General features: G+C 46.1%; 1 protein-coding gene across 1 annotated transcript; it reads left to right on the top strand.

Annotated features, from left to right (window-relative positions):
• Window positions 1-7612: 7612 nt before the first annotated feature.
• On the top strand, window positions 7613-11216 carry LOC117042107 (C-type lectin domain family 2 member D-like). The gene is made up of 3 exons (XM_033141585.1): window positions 7613-7867; window positions 7970-8076; window positions 11105-11216. Exons 1-3 carry the CDS (start codon window positions 7628-7630, stop codon window positions 11214-11216), a joined length of 459 nt encoding a protein of 152 aa, XP_032997476.1. The 5' UTR covers window positions 7613-7627.
• The last annotated feature ends 3747 nt before the right edge of the window (window positions 11217-14963 follow it).

Genomic DNA, 14963 nt, shown 5'->3' with positions numbered 1-14963 from the left:
TCACTCACTGAGCAGCGTCAGCAAGCGCTGCTGCTGCTCCGGCAACAGGCGTACTAGCAGGGGCAGGTGCTGTCGGATGTAAACACAGAGCAGCCAAACACAACATTGCTAGAGTGGACATGAAGGTAACTCAGTCCTCCAGGCTTGACTTCCTGTTTACCTGGACTGAGTTACAGGAACCAGAAGTAGGTGTGGTCTTACCTGGGAACAAGATCCCAAAGATCACTCTCCATTTTGCCTCGTCTTTTGAACAAGCAGCTGAGAGAAGCAGAGGTGAAGCCTGTTCCCCTATGGAATCAGCTTCACCACATGTAAATATATTTATCTAAGCTTATCTGCCTCTTTGAGCCTGTGCTGTAACTCATGGATGACTGTAAGTAAACTCTTTTATATCTTATAATCAGTACTTTGTTGTGTCTTTACTTTTAAGAGGGAAGAAGGGGAATATACCAGGAATATATATTTCTTATAGAGGCTTTAGCAAGCCTATGCAACCGTTTTCCGCTGTGTTTTAGAAGGGAATGTAACTCTGCTAAGTTTGGAGCTTGCTCACACAAGCTGGGATGATATATATAAAATAATATATACTCATCCACACTCCTAAACATTACCACAGGTGCTGCCACCCGGTGGCCACAGGAAGGTAATGCAGAGCCAGAGCGGGCGTGATGCAAACACGCAGCAATTATCACGCCAGCAGCACCAAGGCTAGCCGGGCACGCTCAGCCCTCCAGAGGGTTGGCGAAGAGGACTTTTCCTTATCGGGGATGCCAGCAGGATCTCTGCTGCACCCACAGAGCCTGGCCTTTTGGGAATGGGTAGGATGGTTTTATTAGGACGCGGGTAGCGTTGTGGTCTAAACCACAGAGCCTAGGGCTTTCTGATCAGAAGGTCGGCGGTTCGAATCCCCGCGACGGGGTGAGCTCCCGTTGCTCTGTCCCTGCTCCTGCCAACCTAGCAGTTCGAAAGCACGTCACAGTGCAAGTAGATAAATAGGTACCACTTCGGTGGGAAGGTAAATGGCGTTTCCATTGTTACTGTTCTGGTTTGCCAGAAGCGGCTTAGTCATGTTAGCCACATGACCCAGAAGCTGTACACCGGCCCCCTCAGCCAGTAAAGGAAGATGAGCGCCGCAACCCCAAAGTCGTCCGCGACTGGGCCTAATGGTCAGGGGTCGCTTTACCTTTACCTAAGATGGTTTCATGGGCGTACCCCCTAGAAGCAAAAAAAAAATAAAAAAATTAAATGGTTATCGGCAGCCTAAAAGGGGGAAAAAAGCTCAACTACTGGTCTTTCTCCCCCTCCCAAAATCCCAATAACAATTGACCTCTTTCGCCGACACAATGTGTGTGTGTGTGTGTGTGTGTGTGTTGCACCGGCTGATTGTTGCAAGGGAGCTTTGGAAACTGAGTTCCCTTGCATGGTGAGTAGTTCCTTTGCGAGGGCTGAGGATCCTGGGAAACTGAGTTTTTCAGCCATTTGGGGCTTTCTGTTTCGGGGGAAAGTTTTTCTGTTTCTTGAAGCTGTTTTTGTTTGCTGTTTACATAATGTGGTCAGTAATCAAATAATTCAGGAGTTAGTGTGCTCTTGCTAAAGTTTCTACTGCTTAGAAAATTAATTATAAGGAATAATTTTTTTAAAAAATAATCATTGTGCATTTTATGTTATCAAAGAGGGTAATTGAGCCATTGGTGCTTCAGCTTGTCCCAGGTTCCTTTTGTGGGGCAGGTTCTAGCCTCCATTGGGGGTGGCATTGTTTTGCAGAAAAGTTTGATTTCTAGGTGGTTTGCCTGTGCAGTTGCAGGGGAATACAGCTTTTGTTTTAAGTTCAGTTCCGAGGTTTGCTACTGCATTTGCTTTTAGCTTTTTGGTTTACTTTGGAGGTAGTGTGGTGTGGGTACAGTTGTTTGGGTGCCATATGCGAAATCGAAGGCCTAGCACGCATCAACTGTCTCCTCAGATCTGTGTAAACTAGTTAGCTGAGTTGGCTTTCCTTGGCTGGGTGTTTTGTACCTTGAAGGTTGTCACACTTTACAAAGCAGGCAGTCTTCTGTCTTGCTGAGTTAGTTTTTAAATCAATTACTTCAGAAGGTCTAGTCCCTAAAAAAAGCTCAACAACACAAAATGAACCGAACCCCTAAAAAACGCGGTATTCCTCATCCCCCAAAAAACGAACCGAACCCCCCCAAAACGGGGGTAGATCACTGCCAGATTTTAACTCTGAAAGTAGATCACAGTCTCTTGGGAGATGGCCACCCCTGGTATAAGACATGTAACTAGAATAAAAATTCCAAAAAAAATTCAAGCAAATAATTGTAATAACTAATAATAAGAACAACGCGCCAGTAAGCCCAAAGGCAAAGGTGGCTCTGGGCACCGGGCGTTGGCGTCGGGCATTCTGGCCAGCACCCCCTTCATTTTGGCGCCCTAGGCAATTGCCTAGTTCGCCTTAATGGACGCACCGGCCCTGAATACAATAGCCATCTTCAACTCAAGGGCTGCTCCTTTTCACTTTTCTCAATACTTTCATTTCATCAAGTAGATTTAGAAATATTACTGTAATCATTTGGACTAAAAAGAAGCAATATTTCACATATGAATTTTCCAGCTCTGTAAATTAGACCACCTTTAGGGCTTTTGTTGGGGGGTGGGGTGGGGAGATTGTACTAGTATGGAAGCAAAACTGCATTTTTTTAAAGACTTCAAGAAGAGATAATTTATTTCTCTGCTCTGTAATTTTGTCTCCACAGAGAAATCCTCGGACATTGATGCTATGGCGAAAACTGATGTTGTGACAATTTTTTTTCTGGCAAAAGCACAGAATTGATGCTTCAGACTCTGAAGAGGCTTTTGTTTCATTGGGAATAAAAGGAGTCACGAAGACAAAACAGGGAAGTGGAAAACATATTAAGTACAACTTGGCTGGACAAAGTATCTGATTAAAGCACACGATTAAGTGGTATTTAAAAAGGGTGTTTTCTCACCACATCACCTAGCCAAACTGTGCTTGAATCTGCAATCCAGTGATCTGATTTGAACATATCTCAAGAAATTGCAAAACTCAGTGTAACCAGAGCTGAGTGGCATTTACTGTGAGGTCTGTGGATCCTCCTGGGAGAAAGAAAAGATGGGTTTCTCTGAAATTGAAAAGAGAGAGCAAAAGCTCACTATGAATCCAGATGCAGCAGAGAATGGGGGAAGTTATGGATTCATACATAATGGAAGCACCAAACATGCAGAAGAAGTCAGCTCTCTGAAACTGGGCCATTTTCCATATGGTAAGTGAGTTCTGATGAAAAAGGCATGAGTTTGTTCAGAAAAGTTATGGATTTGCTGCTGGGATGAGAGCTGCAGAATGCAGGCCAACTAATCCAATTCATGGAGACTCTTACTTTATTCAGGCAATGAAAAGCCATGGAGAAGGATGAGTACATAGACACTCGTGTAAAAATCGAGGAAGGCTTCTCAGGCTCTTCTTAGTTCCTCTCTCAGATGGAACAATCCTTCCTCACGCAGTCATGCATAAGGATAAGGGCGTGAGGCTGCCCTTGAGGAGATAGATTCCTGGCTGTTCTTCCAGTTCACCAAGAATGGAGAGTTTGTGACTCGCCAGATGTTGCTGGATTCCAACTCCCCCCCATCACTCCCTGCCAGGATGGCCTATGTAGACCAAAAACATCTGGAGGACCACATGGTCCCCATTCCTGCTGCACAGAGACCTAGAGAGTCTCAGATAAGCAAAGAGACCAGGAATATGCAAGTTGCAGGTGTATGGTCCACAGCATTTACTAGCACAGTGGCACTTTAATGCTTTGTTGTTTTTGTTGTTATATGGTGCCCATTGGATTGGATTGAATGGTCTACATTACAGTAGATCATACTGACATTTATACTGTATTTGAGTGGGTGATTTATATCTTTTTTAAAAAATATAAAAAATTCTCAGCAAATTGAGAAGCCAAACGATACTGTGCAAATCCCCTGGCAGAGAACCCCTGCTCGATTGACTTCACAACTTTGTGTTATGCAACACTATTTCAGACCATATTGTTCAAAACATATTGGTTCCTCTTTCTTCCAGGAACCCAATCTGACCAACTCAGAGCTGCATATCGCTGACGAACCATTTTGCTGGCTAGTCCTTACATTTGGATCTGGTTTTCTTTAACTGTCGGTTATGCCATCCTCAGCATATAATTAATATAGCAACCTTAGTACATCTGCTAATCCTGGTCCGTGAACTACAAACTGCTATTTTGACTTATTTGAATGAGGCAAACTTGAAAATTCACTATCCTGTATTGAATGAATAAAGCTGCTTCCAGCACAGGAAAATGTTTGGTTGAACATTTCATTTTAATGCATTTTGTGTTGCACATTAATGGATCTACTTGTGATGTGTTGGAACCAACTCTTATGTTATACAGAAATGTGCAAGAGCTCAAACTGTATTCCCTTAATGGTTTATTTTACAATCAAGACTAAAATAGTTTCAAGTTATTCGCTTGAGGTTGCTGCACTAGCAATGTGGCATGTAAATACTTTTTAATAAAATAAGTAACTGGTGACTCACCAGCCATGCGCAGAGGCCTACCAGTTGGATGATTTTGTGGTGGGAGGCAGCAAGCTTTATGATGCCACAGGTGAACTTGGTTCATCTCATGCCCTTCCAACATCCTGCTGGCCAAAATCGGGACGTTTCTTTTTTGGTCCGCAGCTGACCTGCACCAGAGCACAGGACCAAAAAAATGGGACATTCTTGGATCCAATCAGAAGCCAGAATTGGCTTCTGTAATTCCAGGGTGTCACCTTCAGCGTGAGTGGACTACCCAGGACTTGGTAGACTTGGAGCCCTCCAGATACTTTGGAGTTTCTAGAAGGACTTGCCTAGCATCTTGCTGCAACCAAGCAAACATTAACACTTTATTTCCCTCTACAGGTTTGTGCAATAAGGGAGAAGAGAAACTCGCTTTTAATGTAAAAAATGTGAGCTTGGTGCTTAATGTCATTCTGATCATTATCATCATTGGCATCAGCATCGGCATCAGCACTGCTTTATTGGGTAAGTGAAGAGCCATTTTGCTGTAACTTCTGCCAGGTTATCTACAAGCCACCTGCTCTCACAAATCTCCTCTCCTTGGCAGCTAGAATAGCTTTATTGGTATTCAATTGAGGTAGCCTGGAAGGAGTTGTGGATGGGGGCCCACATTCAGTCAAGGTAGCCTTCGTGTACTGCAATAATAGACCAATATGCACACAGAGATGGTTAAATTTTGAGTAATTTAAACAGCCTGCTGCAATCTGGTGCCCTTATTGCAAGAGCAGCTGGTGTGCTGGGGTGTTGCTGGCCTCGTGGCAGCAACATTGGCGTTGCTTACCGGGTGAGTGTGGGGTGGCTTGAACCCCCCAGCAGAGGTGCCAGGATTGCTCCACCAGCACCCACACTGCCCCAACCTTGCTGCCTCCCTGAACCACCAAAGTAAGCAGTACAGCAGGCTACCCTGCCATTTTGGATTCTATAGACCTATTAGCCCCAGCTGGCATGGCCAATGGGGGGTCTTGCAGAAGTGACTTGTTTTGAAAGGATTCCAGCACCAGGTGACAAGACTTATACAGATGTGTCCATTAGCAAGTGCAGAAAACAAGGGTGGGGAAATTGTAGCCCAACTTCCATCAGTCGTCACCATTGGCTATGCTCTGTAGGGTTGATGGGAGTTGGAGTCCAACAACATCAAAAGACCTCTGGTTTCCCATTCCTTGTATAGGCAATGCAGGATATATAAAAAAACAACCCATAAGCACACTTGTTCAGAACAGAAAACCTTAGCACTTATTTCCAAGTAAGTAGGCTTATGATAGCAAGACAGACAAGTCTGTATCTTGGTCAAAAAGTCACCATTCAGTAACAAGCAAACTCATAAGGAAGAGTTTTTCTGGAGCCCTTCCTTCCCCTGCCTTACTAAATTAGTATCAGATTCTGAAATGGATTGCAAAGGGCATCCATCAGAACCCACACCTGCACTTTCAAAGATGTCTGAGATTGCCCATAAAAAGTGTGACTGCCTCACTGCTCATCTTCCTGTCCACAATACACGGGGGAAATGTGTTTGACTTCCTACAACCATTTCATGCTGGCCATTCAAACACTGGTAGTTTCTTGAACAGTAGTGATAACTCTTCAAACTATGGCACTCTTGACAGTAAGGCAGTACGGTGCCTTTATAGTCAACTAACTTTCAGGTTGCGTGGAGTTCTGATTTATTTTCCCGTGGACCAACATAGCTGCCTTTGCATTTTGTGTATCTTGAGACCACCTGTCATTGAAAGCTGAAAGGGCAGACCAGTAAGGAAGCTAGACAAGAACTTTTTTATCTTTCCATAAAGGTAAAGGTAAAGGTAAAGGTAAAGGGACCCTTGACCATTTAGTTCAGTCATGGACAACTCTGGGGTTGTGGCGCTCATCTCTCTTTACTGGCCGAGGGAGCCGGCATTTGTCCACAGACACCTGCAGATCATGTGGCCAGCATGACTAACGCCGTTTACCTTCCCGCCGGAGCGGTACCTATTTATGTACTTGCACTTTGATGTGCTTTCGAACTGCTAGGTTGGCAGGAGCAGGGACTGAACAACGGGAGCTCACCCCGTCGCAGGGATTCGAACCACTGATCTTCTGATCGGCAAGCCCTAGGCTCTGTGCTTTAACCCACAGCGCCACCAGCGTCCCCAAAAAAGATGAATGAAATACCACATATAGCTGGCAGGAGTCAGTGATTGCCATGTAGTCTCCCATCCAACATTTTTGCCGTTGTTGATTTTGCTTAGCTGAATAAAGCGCTACTGGGTCACTGTCACCAGAGCTATATGTGGAACCCTTATCTTTCCTAAATAAGGACAAATACTAATAATATTTATTTGTGCGACTGAAGCCATTACAAAACATGGCACATATTACTAAGTCCAGTGCCACCTAGTGACTAAATTGCACAATGACATTGTCCACACACCATCTTACTCAATAATTTCATTGAATCATAGAATCATAGAGTTGGAAGAGACCACAAGGGCCATCCAGTCCAACCCCCTGCCAGGCAGGAAATACCATCAAAGCATTCCTGACAGGTCCTTCAGATTTTTCTGAGTTTCCCGGCACTTTCTTGTACTTTTTTTTGCTGGTGTGTGTTTGTGTCATGTGACGATACAATTCTAATAAAAGATCATGTCAGGGAGAGTCAACTGGACCCTGGCTGTGTATTTCATGGATAGTCAATTAAGGTTGAGCCACAAGAGAAGCTGCAACCTCCTGAGTCTGTGGACAGAGATGGGCACTGGGCTTTCTGCCCTCCTTCCTACCCTCATTTCCCCACCCTTATCCAGCCCCTCCTGGAGATGATGGGGGTTGAGCAGAGACCTCCTGCACACAGTTTTTGTTTGTGGTGTATTTGCAGTTACGTTGTTATACTATATTTTTATGTGATTGTTCTTATGGTGCTTGAGATGTGTTCCTGTTTTCTTTGTTGCAAGCTGCTTTGAGCATGATTCCTTTTGTGGAAAGGCAGCACACAAATAAAATGATGATCAGTGGAGTACACTGACTGACCTTTATTTTGAGTAGGACTATTTATAAGATATGGATAGTGATCTGTCTCACTTTCCGATACCCTTCTTATCACTAGGGAGAAGCTGTGAAGTATTGCCAACAGTGCAACCTTCTCCTTCCACTCCAACTGAGTGCTGTCCAGGCGGCTGGATTGGCTACCAAAGGAAATGCTACTATTTTTCAGAGAGTGAAGCAAACTGGACTAATAGCCAGAATTACTGTGCCTCTTTCAATGCCTCTTTGGTCGTGATTGACTCTCAAGAAGAGATGGTGAGTGGAATTATACAGAGCACTATCTGCAGCCCCAAATGGAATTGATTCTCCACTTGGATGAAGGTTGAAAATGTATTCACACTTCTTTTCTTTATTAAGAGATTCTTGAGACGGCACAAAGGTCCTGCTGACCACTGGATTGGTCTCCAAAGGATGGATGACCAGGAGCCTTGGAGATGGATCAATGGCACCATTTTCAATAACTGGTGAGTATCTACAATGAAAATGTGTAATAAACAAGCCCCTTAATACAGTGTAACAGTTAAAATAGTTCGAGTCAAAAGATCAAGGGAATGCTTGCCCAAACAGATGTGTTTCAAGGAGCCACATATATAGAAAATAAGGTGCCAGTATTCACCCCACAGTTCTTACAGTAAGTGCCACGCTTTTAACATTTGGAAGACAAAGGTGCAGGAACTGAGTACCCTTGAGTACCCCCTTAAAGCCACTGCATATATTCCACTAGGGCTACAAAATTCCTGGTCCTAACCTAGTGGCATGCAGTCAATGGACATGGGGGACTAGGCTAGTCCCCTAAATGTTCCTAGTAAATAAGAGTATTGAAGTATTAAAGCCTGGCATCTCCTTCCCAAAGCCCAGGAAGCTTTTGCCTGACTTAGTGAGGGAGGCATGATCCCCATTTTGGACGTGGCAATGTCGCAACATCACTTGCAAGATGTTCCCCACCCATACGCCAGTCGCAAGCTGGTGCCACTTGCCCTGTTACCCTACAAAAAAATTCACTGCTCGCCACTGTCATGGGCAAATTTGTGGTTTCACAATTGTTGGGTTCCATGATCACTGCAGATGGTGACAGCAGTCACGAAATTAGAAGACGCCTGCTTCTTGGGAGAAAAGCAATGACAAACCTAGACAGCATCTTAAAAAGCAAAGACATCACCTTGCCGACAAAGGTCCGTATAGTTAAAGCTATGGTTTTCCCAGTAGTAATGTACGGAAGTGAGAGCTGGACCATCAAGAAGGCTGATCGCCGAAGAATTGATGCTTTTGAATTATGGTGCTGGAGGAGACTCTTGAGAGTCCCATGGACTGCAAGAAGATCAAACCTATCCATTCTCAAAGAAATCAGCCCTGAGTGCTCACTAGAAGGACAGATCCTGAAGTTGAGGCTCCAGTACTTTGGCCACCTCATGAGAAGAGAAGACTCCCTAGAAAAGACCCTGATGTTGGGAAAGATGGAGGGCACAAGGAGAAGGGGACGGCAGAGGATGAGATGGTTGGACAGTGTTCTCGAAGCTACTAACATGAGTTTGGCCAAACTGCGAGAGGCAGTGAAGGATAGGCGTGCCTGGCGTGCTCTGGTCCATGGGGTCACAAAGAGTCGGACACGACTGAACGACTGAACAACAACAACAACAACAAGCCTTCCTGAATGTTGAGGAACTGACCAGAAGCCTTCTCACTTATTATACTCAGAGCTCTGCCTTGTGGTGAGCAGCACACACAGAAGTTCATTTTCAGTCACAGTGCAGCAAGAGTTTGATGTTTCCTTTCTAGGCCAGATTCTAAAGAAAATATTTTGGTGGAAAAGCTCCTTAGAAATATGAATATTTGTATTATATGAATATGAATGCAATTGTCTTCTTCAGGTGAAAATTTTCTTTGAGGACTTCCTGAACCTATGCTTGGCATTTCTTTGTCTGCTTGGTCTTCTGCTAGTTCCCAGGGATATTTCTATGGATATTTTCTATGGATTGCGGTTAACGGGTTGAGGTTGAATTCCAACAACACAGAAGTACAGTTTCTTGGGGACAGGGGACAGGCATGTTTGGAGGATTCCCTGGTCCTGAATGGAGTAACTGTGCCCCTAAAGGACCAGCTGTGCAGCCTTGTGATCAACTTGGACTCACAGCTGTCCATGGAGATGCAGGTCAATTCTTGCAGCTCCATCTGATACACCAGCTGAGACCCTACCTGCCTACTCCCTGTCTCACCAGAGTGCTGCATGCTCTGGTTACCGTATTTTTCGCTCCATGAAAAGTAAGGGGGAATATCTGTGCATCTTATGGAGCGAATGGTGGCCCCTGGAGCTGAATTGCCCAGGGGCCAAAAGAGGATAATGTTTTTTATTTTACAAAGAGAAAAGGGGGTGTTGAAACGACCCTGCTCAGCAGCTGATCAGCAAGAGATCGGGAGAGAGATAAGAGTCCTGGCTCCCTTTCAGCCCCACCCTCTTGCCCAGGCCTACATTGTTGAATGTGCTGCAGAGGGAGGTTGTTTGTTTCCCCAGCGACATGTGACTGGCTGATTAGATTATCTGTATGGAAACTGTAGAAAAGTCTCCCTTTCCTTTAGAAGCTGCAGAAATGTGAGTTGAACCCCATAAAATGGGGCTTTTCCTCTTTGCTTTTCCCCCTTTGCAAAAGGAGCTTTGCTTTTCCCCCTTTTCAAAAAAGCTGCAAAACATTTAGCTGATCCTCAAAAAACCAGGGCTTTTCCCTTTGCAAAATAAGCTGTAAAACTTTTAGCTGATCCTCAAAAAACCAGGGCTTTTCCCTTTGCAAAGAAAGCTGCAAAACATTTAGCTGATCCTCAAAAAACCAGGACTTTTCCCTTTGCAGAAAAAGCTGCAAAACGTTTAGCTGATCCTCAAAAAAACAGGGCTTTTAGAGGAGGAAAACCAGAAAAATATTTTTTTTCCTTGTTTCCTCCTCTAAAAACAAGGTGCACCCTATGGTCCGGTGCGCCCTATGGAGCGAAAAATACGGTATCTCCTGCTTGGACCTTCCTCATATAACTGATCACAAGATGCAGTACATGCACACCATTTCAGTGGCAATGCCCATTATCTTGGGGGGGGGGCAAAGAGATCTTGGCACCTAGGAGTGGGTTCCTATGATGCTAACCTTTAAAGCTCCAAATGGCCTTGGCCCTGTATACCTGAAGGAGCATCTCCACCCCCATTGTTCTACCCAGACACTGAGGTCCAGCGCTGAGGGCCTTCTGACGGTTCCCTCACAACAAGAAGTGGCACCCGCCCTGTGGAACACCTTCCCACCAGATATCAAGGAAATAAACAACTATCTGACTTTTAGAAGACATCTGAAGGCAGCCCTGTATTGGGAGTTTTTAATGTTTGATGTTTAATTATGTTTTTAATTTTTGGGGGGGAGCCGGCCAGAGTGGCTGGAACAACCCAGTCAGATGGCTGGCATATTAATAATAAAATTATTGTTATTATTATTTCAACATATGTTCTGTTTGAAATTTTAGGTTTGAAATTCGGGGAGGAGGAGAATCTGCTTACATAAACCATCAAGGTGTTGCCAGCTCCAGCGGCCAACGTGAAGAACCCTGGATCTGCAGCAAACCATTTCACAAATGACAAAGGGCACTGGATGCTAATTTGTCCGGGGCTAGGGGGCGCAATCTGAACTGCTGGGGCACAAGATCACCTAGCTGCAGCTCTGACTTAGTCTCTAAGGTGCTACTGGAAGGAATTTTTATATTTTTATATTTTTATATTTTTTATTTTGTTTTGACAATGGCAGAACAACACGGCTACCTACCTGTAACTGGATAGACCGGTTGCTTCAGGCTTTTCTGATCAACTTGAGCTTTTCTCATATTCTTTTATCGTAAGAGAAGCTTCCGGAACACTGCTGCTGTTGCTGCTGCTGTGAGTGTCTGGGAAGACTGCTCCCTCCTCCGGCCAACTCCATCGGGCCTAGGAGGCAGGCCAACACTCAACCGCCACAGCTTAAGAGGCTCCAGAGAAGCTTCCGGAATACTGCTGCTGTTGCTGCTGCTGTGAGTGTCTGGGAAGACCAGCCAACTCCATCGGGCCTAGGAGGCAGGCCAACACTCACCAACACAGCTTAAGAGGCTCCAGAGAAGCTTCCGGAACACAGCTGCTGTTGCTGCTGCTGTGAGTGTCTGGGAAGACCAGCCAACTCCATCGGGCCTAGGAGGCAGGCCAACACTCAACAGCCACAGCTTAAGAGGCTCCAGAGAAGCTTCCGGAACACTGCTGCTGTTGCTGCTGCTGTGAGTGTCTGGGAAGACCAGCCAACTCCATCGGGCCTAGGAGGCAGGTCAACACTCAACCGCCACAGCTTAAGAGGCTCCAGAGAAGCTTCCGGAACACTGCTGCTGTTGCTGCTGCTCTGAGTGTCTGGGAAGACCAGCCAACTCCATCGGGCCTAGGAGGCAGGCCAACACTCACCAACACAGCTTAAGAGGCGCAGAGAAGGGCAGCCTCGGCTCTTGCTCTGTAAATTACTATTGTTTGAATAATGTATTTTACACTGTAATGTAGCCAAATCAAATTCCGAGTATATTGAAAAATGTACTTGGCCAATAAATTATTCTATTCTATTCTATTCTATTCCTATCTTTAAGCTGAGTAGACCGGTCCTCTCATTCAAATGTGCCACTATGCAACAGCCAATGAATGTAACTGAACAGCATCCCTAGTGGCAGCTAAGCAGGTACTGCAGGGTACTTTCAATGATTCTCATAGGTCAGGGGTGTCAAACTCAAATTCATGGGGGGCCACATCAGCAGTTTGGTCACCCTCAAAGGGCCGGTTTTATCTGTAGGACTATGTGTCCACTCCATGCACTACTTCAATCATTTTAACTCGGGGTGAAAGGAGAGCACGGTGACACTGGTGTAAATCATGGCCCTTCTGATAGGACTAGCATACACAAACCCATTAATTAGTAAACAAGCACCATGCCTACTGAATAGTCACCATGTGAGAAGACCCAGGCACAAAGCAATCTTTTACATGCAGGAAGGAAGCTGAAGGGCATTTTCATAAGTGATGCTATACAAGCCTTTTAAACCACTTCTGAAACCGAATGTGAGACACAAGCTTTAAATCGGATGTGCTTGTGGCTTTCCAAGGTGACACAGGTTTCACACTGCAAAAAATGGTCTCGGTTGAGTGTGAACCAGCAGAATTGGGGGTGCAAGGAAATGTGGAGAGTATCAGAGCCTGAAGAGTTAAGTGCTCTGCTGTGACGCACTGGTCACTGTGTGGGCAGTTCACATATGGGCTTTTGTCTTTGTCTGTGTGTGCTGTACTTTTTGGTTTCATTTTTCACCGACTGCAGCAGTCATGGAACTGAGCACTCCGGGAGAAAATTTATTGTTTTTGTAAATAAAGTTAGCTCGTTAAGAAGACAACGCTTCAGTGAGTTATTACTGGGCTGCCTTGGCAGTTACACACAAGCTTCTGCTGTGGCTTTGAACTCTGCTAATAGCCAGGAGTTGCCAGGCATTAAAAGCAAAGCAACGCAGTGAAAGCCTGCCAGACCCTGGTATACGCTACAGATTGTGGAACACTCCATTTCACAATCCAGCAGGGAACCCGTGTGTGTGTGTGTGTGTGTGTGTGTGTGTCTTATTGGTTTGCTTTATTATGTATGTTGTGCTTTTTCATGTCGTGAACTATCCTGAGATCCAAGGGCAGCAAACAAATTTAACAAATAACAATAACAACCATAACAACCCCAAACTTTTTCCTCAGGGCAAACCCCGTCGACGCCCAGTAAACTCGTTCCCCATGCAACATGCATAGCTGTCAACTTTCCCCTTTTTTAAAGGGAAATTCCCTTATTCCGAATAGGATTCCTCGCAAGAAAAGGGAAAAGTTGACAGCTATGAACATGTGCACCATGCAGTGGTGTTGGGCGAGGGCAGGGCCGCCAGTGGTCTACCTCCCAAGGTTGTTGTGTTGAAGTTGAAGCAGCAGCAGCAAAAGCGCGCCATGGTGGGTGGACGAAAGAAAGAAGAGACAGAAAAAAAGAAAGAAGGAAGGAGAGGAGAGGAGAGGAAAGGAAGGAAGGCAGCTTCTTGGATCCATCTGGTCTTCAGCTCCATCTCCCCGGCCCTCACTCACCTCGTCGCCCCACTTGAGCACGTCCTTGTGCCTCTCGCCTACCGCCCGGTAGATGTGCAGGAACTGGAGGATGCCGTGTTTGCGCACGTGCTCCGCGTGGCGCTGTGTCTTCTCCCAGCTCAGCGGGGAGCCCTGCGACAGGAGCCCCATGGCCCCCCGAGGGAGCGGCGCAAGGGCGCGCGGGGAAAGGGAGGAAAGCCGGCCGGCAATGCCAAGGAGAAAAGCTACCTCCAGGTGGTGGTGGCGGCGGCAGGAAAGAGGAGCAGGAAGGAGAAGGATCCTCCGCCAGTGGCGAAACAGGAGGAGGAGATCGGCGCCGGCTGCTACTTCTCTCTTCCTCCCTGCCATGGCACCTCTTTCTCCACAAGGCTCCCGGGGGGGAAGCGCCTGTGCCGGCTGCGGACGGAACAAGAGAGGCCAGCTACGTGGCTGTGTGTGTGTGTGTAGATGCAGGGAGAGGGTGGTGCTGGTGACCGTCCCGGCAGCAGTGGGGCACGTGATCAGGGGGAAGGGGAAGGAGGTTGCTCTGTGTGCGCGCGCCTGTGTGTGTGTGTTTGCGTGCGTGGAATGAGCGCGCGCGCCCTCCCTCCCCGGTGCGGGCGGGCGGGCGCCGGGAGGGAGGGAGGCACACGCGGGCCAGATGACGAGGTCTGGCGGGCCGGATTAGGCCCCCGGGCCTTGTGTTTGACACCCGTGTCATAGGTGTTAATACAATCTTTCCCTCTGTTTCTGTTTTCTGTGTGTTTCTTTTATAAATTCATATAAAATCAGTCGTATGTCAAATCCACACCATTCCACTTTTGTTTTGCACCATGGAAAAGGGACTATCAAAGTGGGGGGGGGGGATTTGGAATGCGCACAAACCAGCCATAATCCCCTTGACCAGGAGTGGCCAATAGGTTGATTGGCAGGTAGATCACGAGTTCCTTAGTGACTGCAGCCTAAAAGGAAAAAAAAGCTCTCCCCCTAAAAGAAACTCAACGACTCTTCTTTCTCCCCCTCCCAAAATCTCAATAACAATAGGCAATTGCAGGGAGAACTCCTTCCCAGGGGCGTAGCAAGGGGGGAGGGGGGCCGGTTCGCCCCGTGTTCCATAGTGGAGGGGGTGACAAATTATCAAGGAACAATTTTTTTTTGGAATTTTTTTGGAATTTTTTTTAAATGCCGGCTCTGAAGGTCTTATCTTACTATACTAGGGATTATATAGCTATATATGAAATTTCA

Source organism: Lacerta agilis, chromosome 2, assembly GCF_009819535.1.
Source record: "Lacerta agilis isolate rLacAgi1 chromosome 2, rLacAgi1.pri, whole genome shotgun sequence".
In the NCBI taxonomy this organism is placed as follows: Eukaryota; Metazoa; Chordata; class Lepidosauria; order Squamata; family Lacertidae; genus Lacerta; species Lacerta agilis.
Note: the sequence above shows the minus strand (reverse complement) of the source record. Positions and strands in the feature narration are given on the sequence as shown.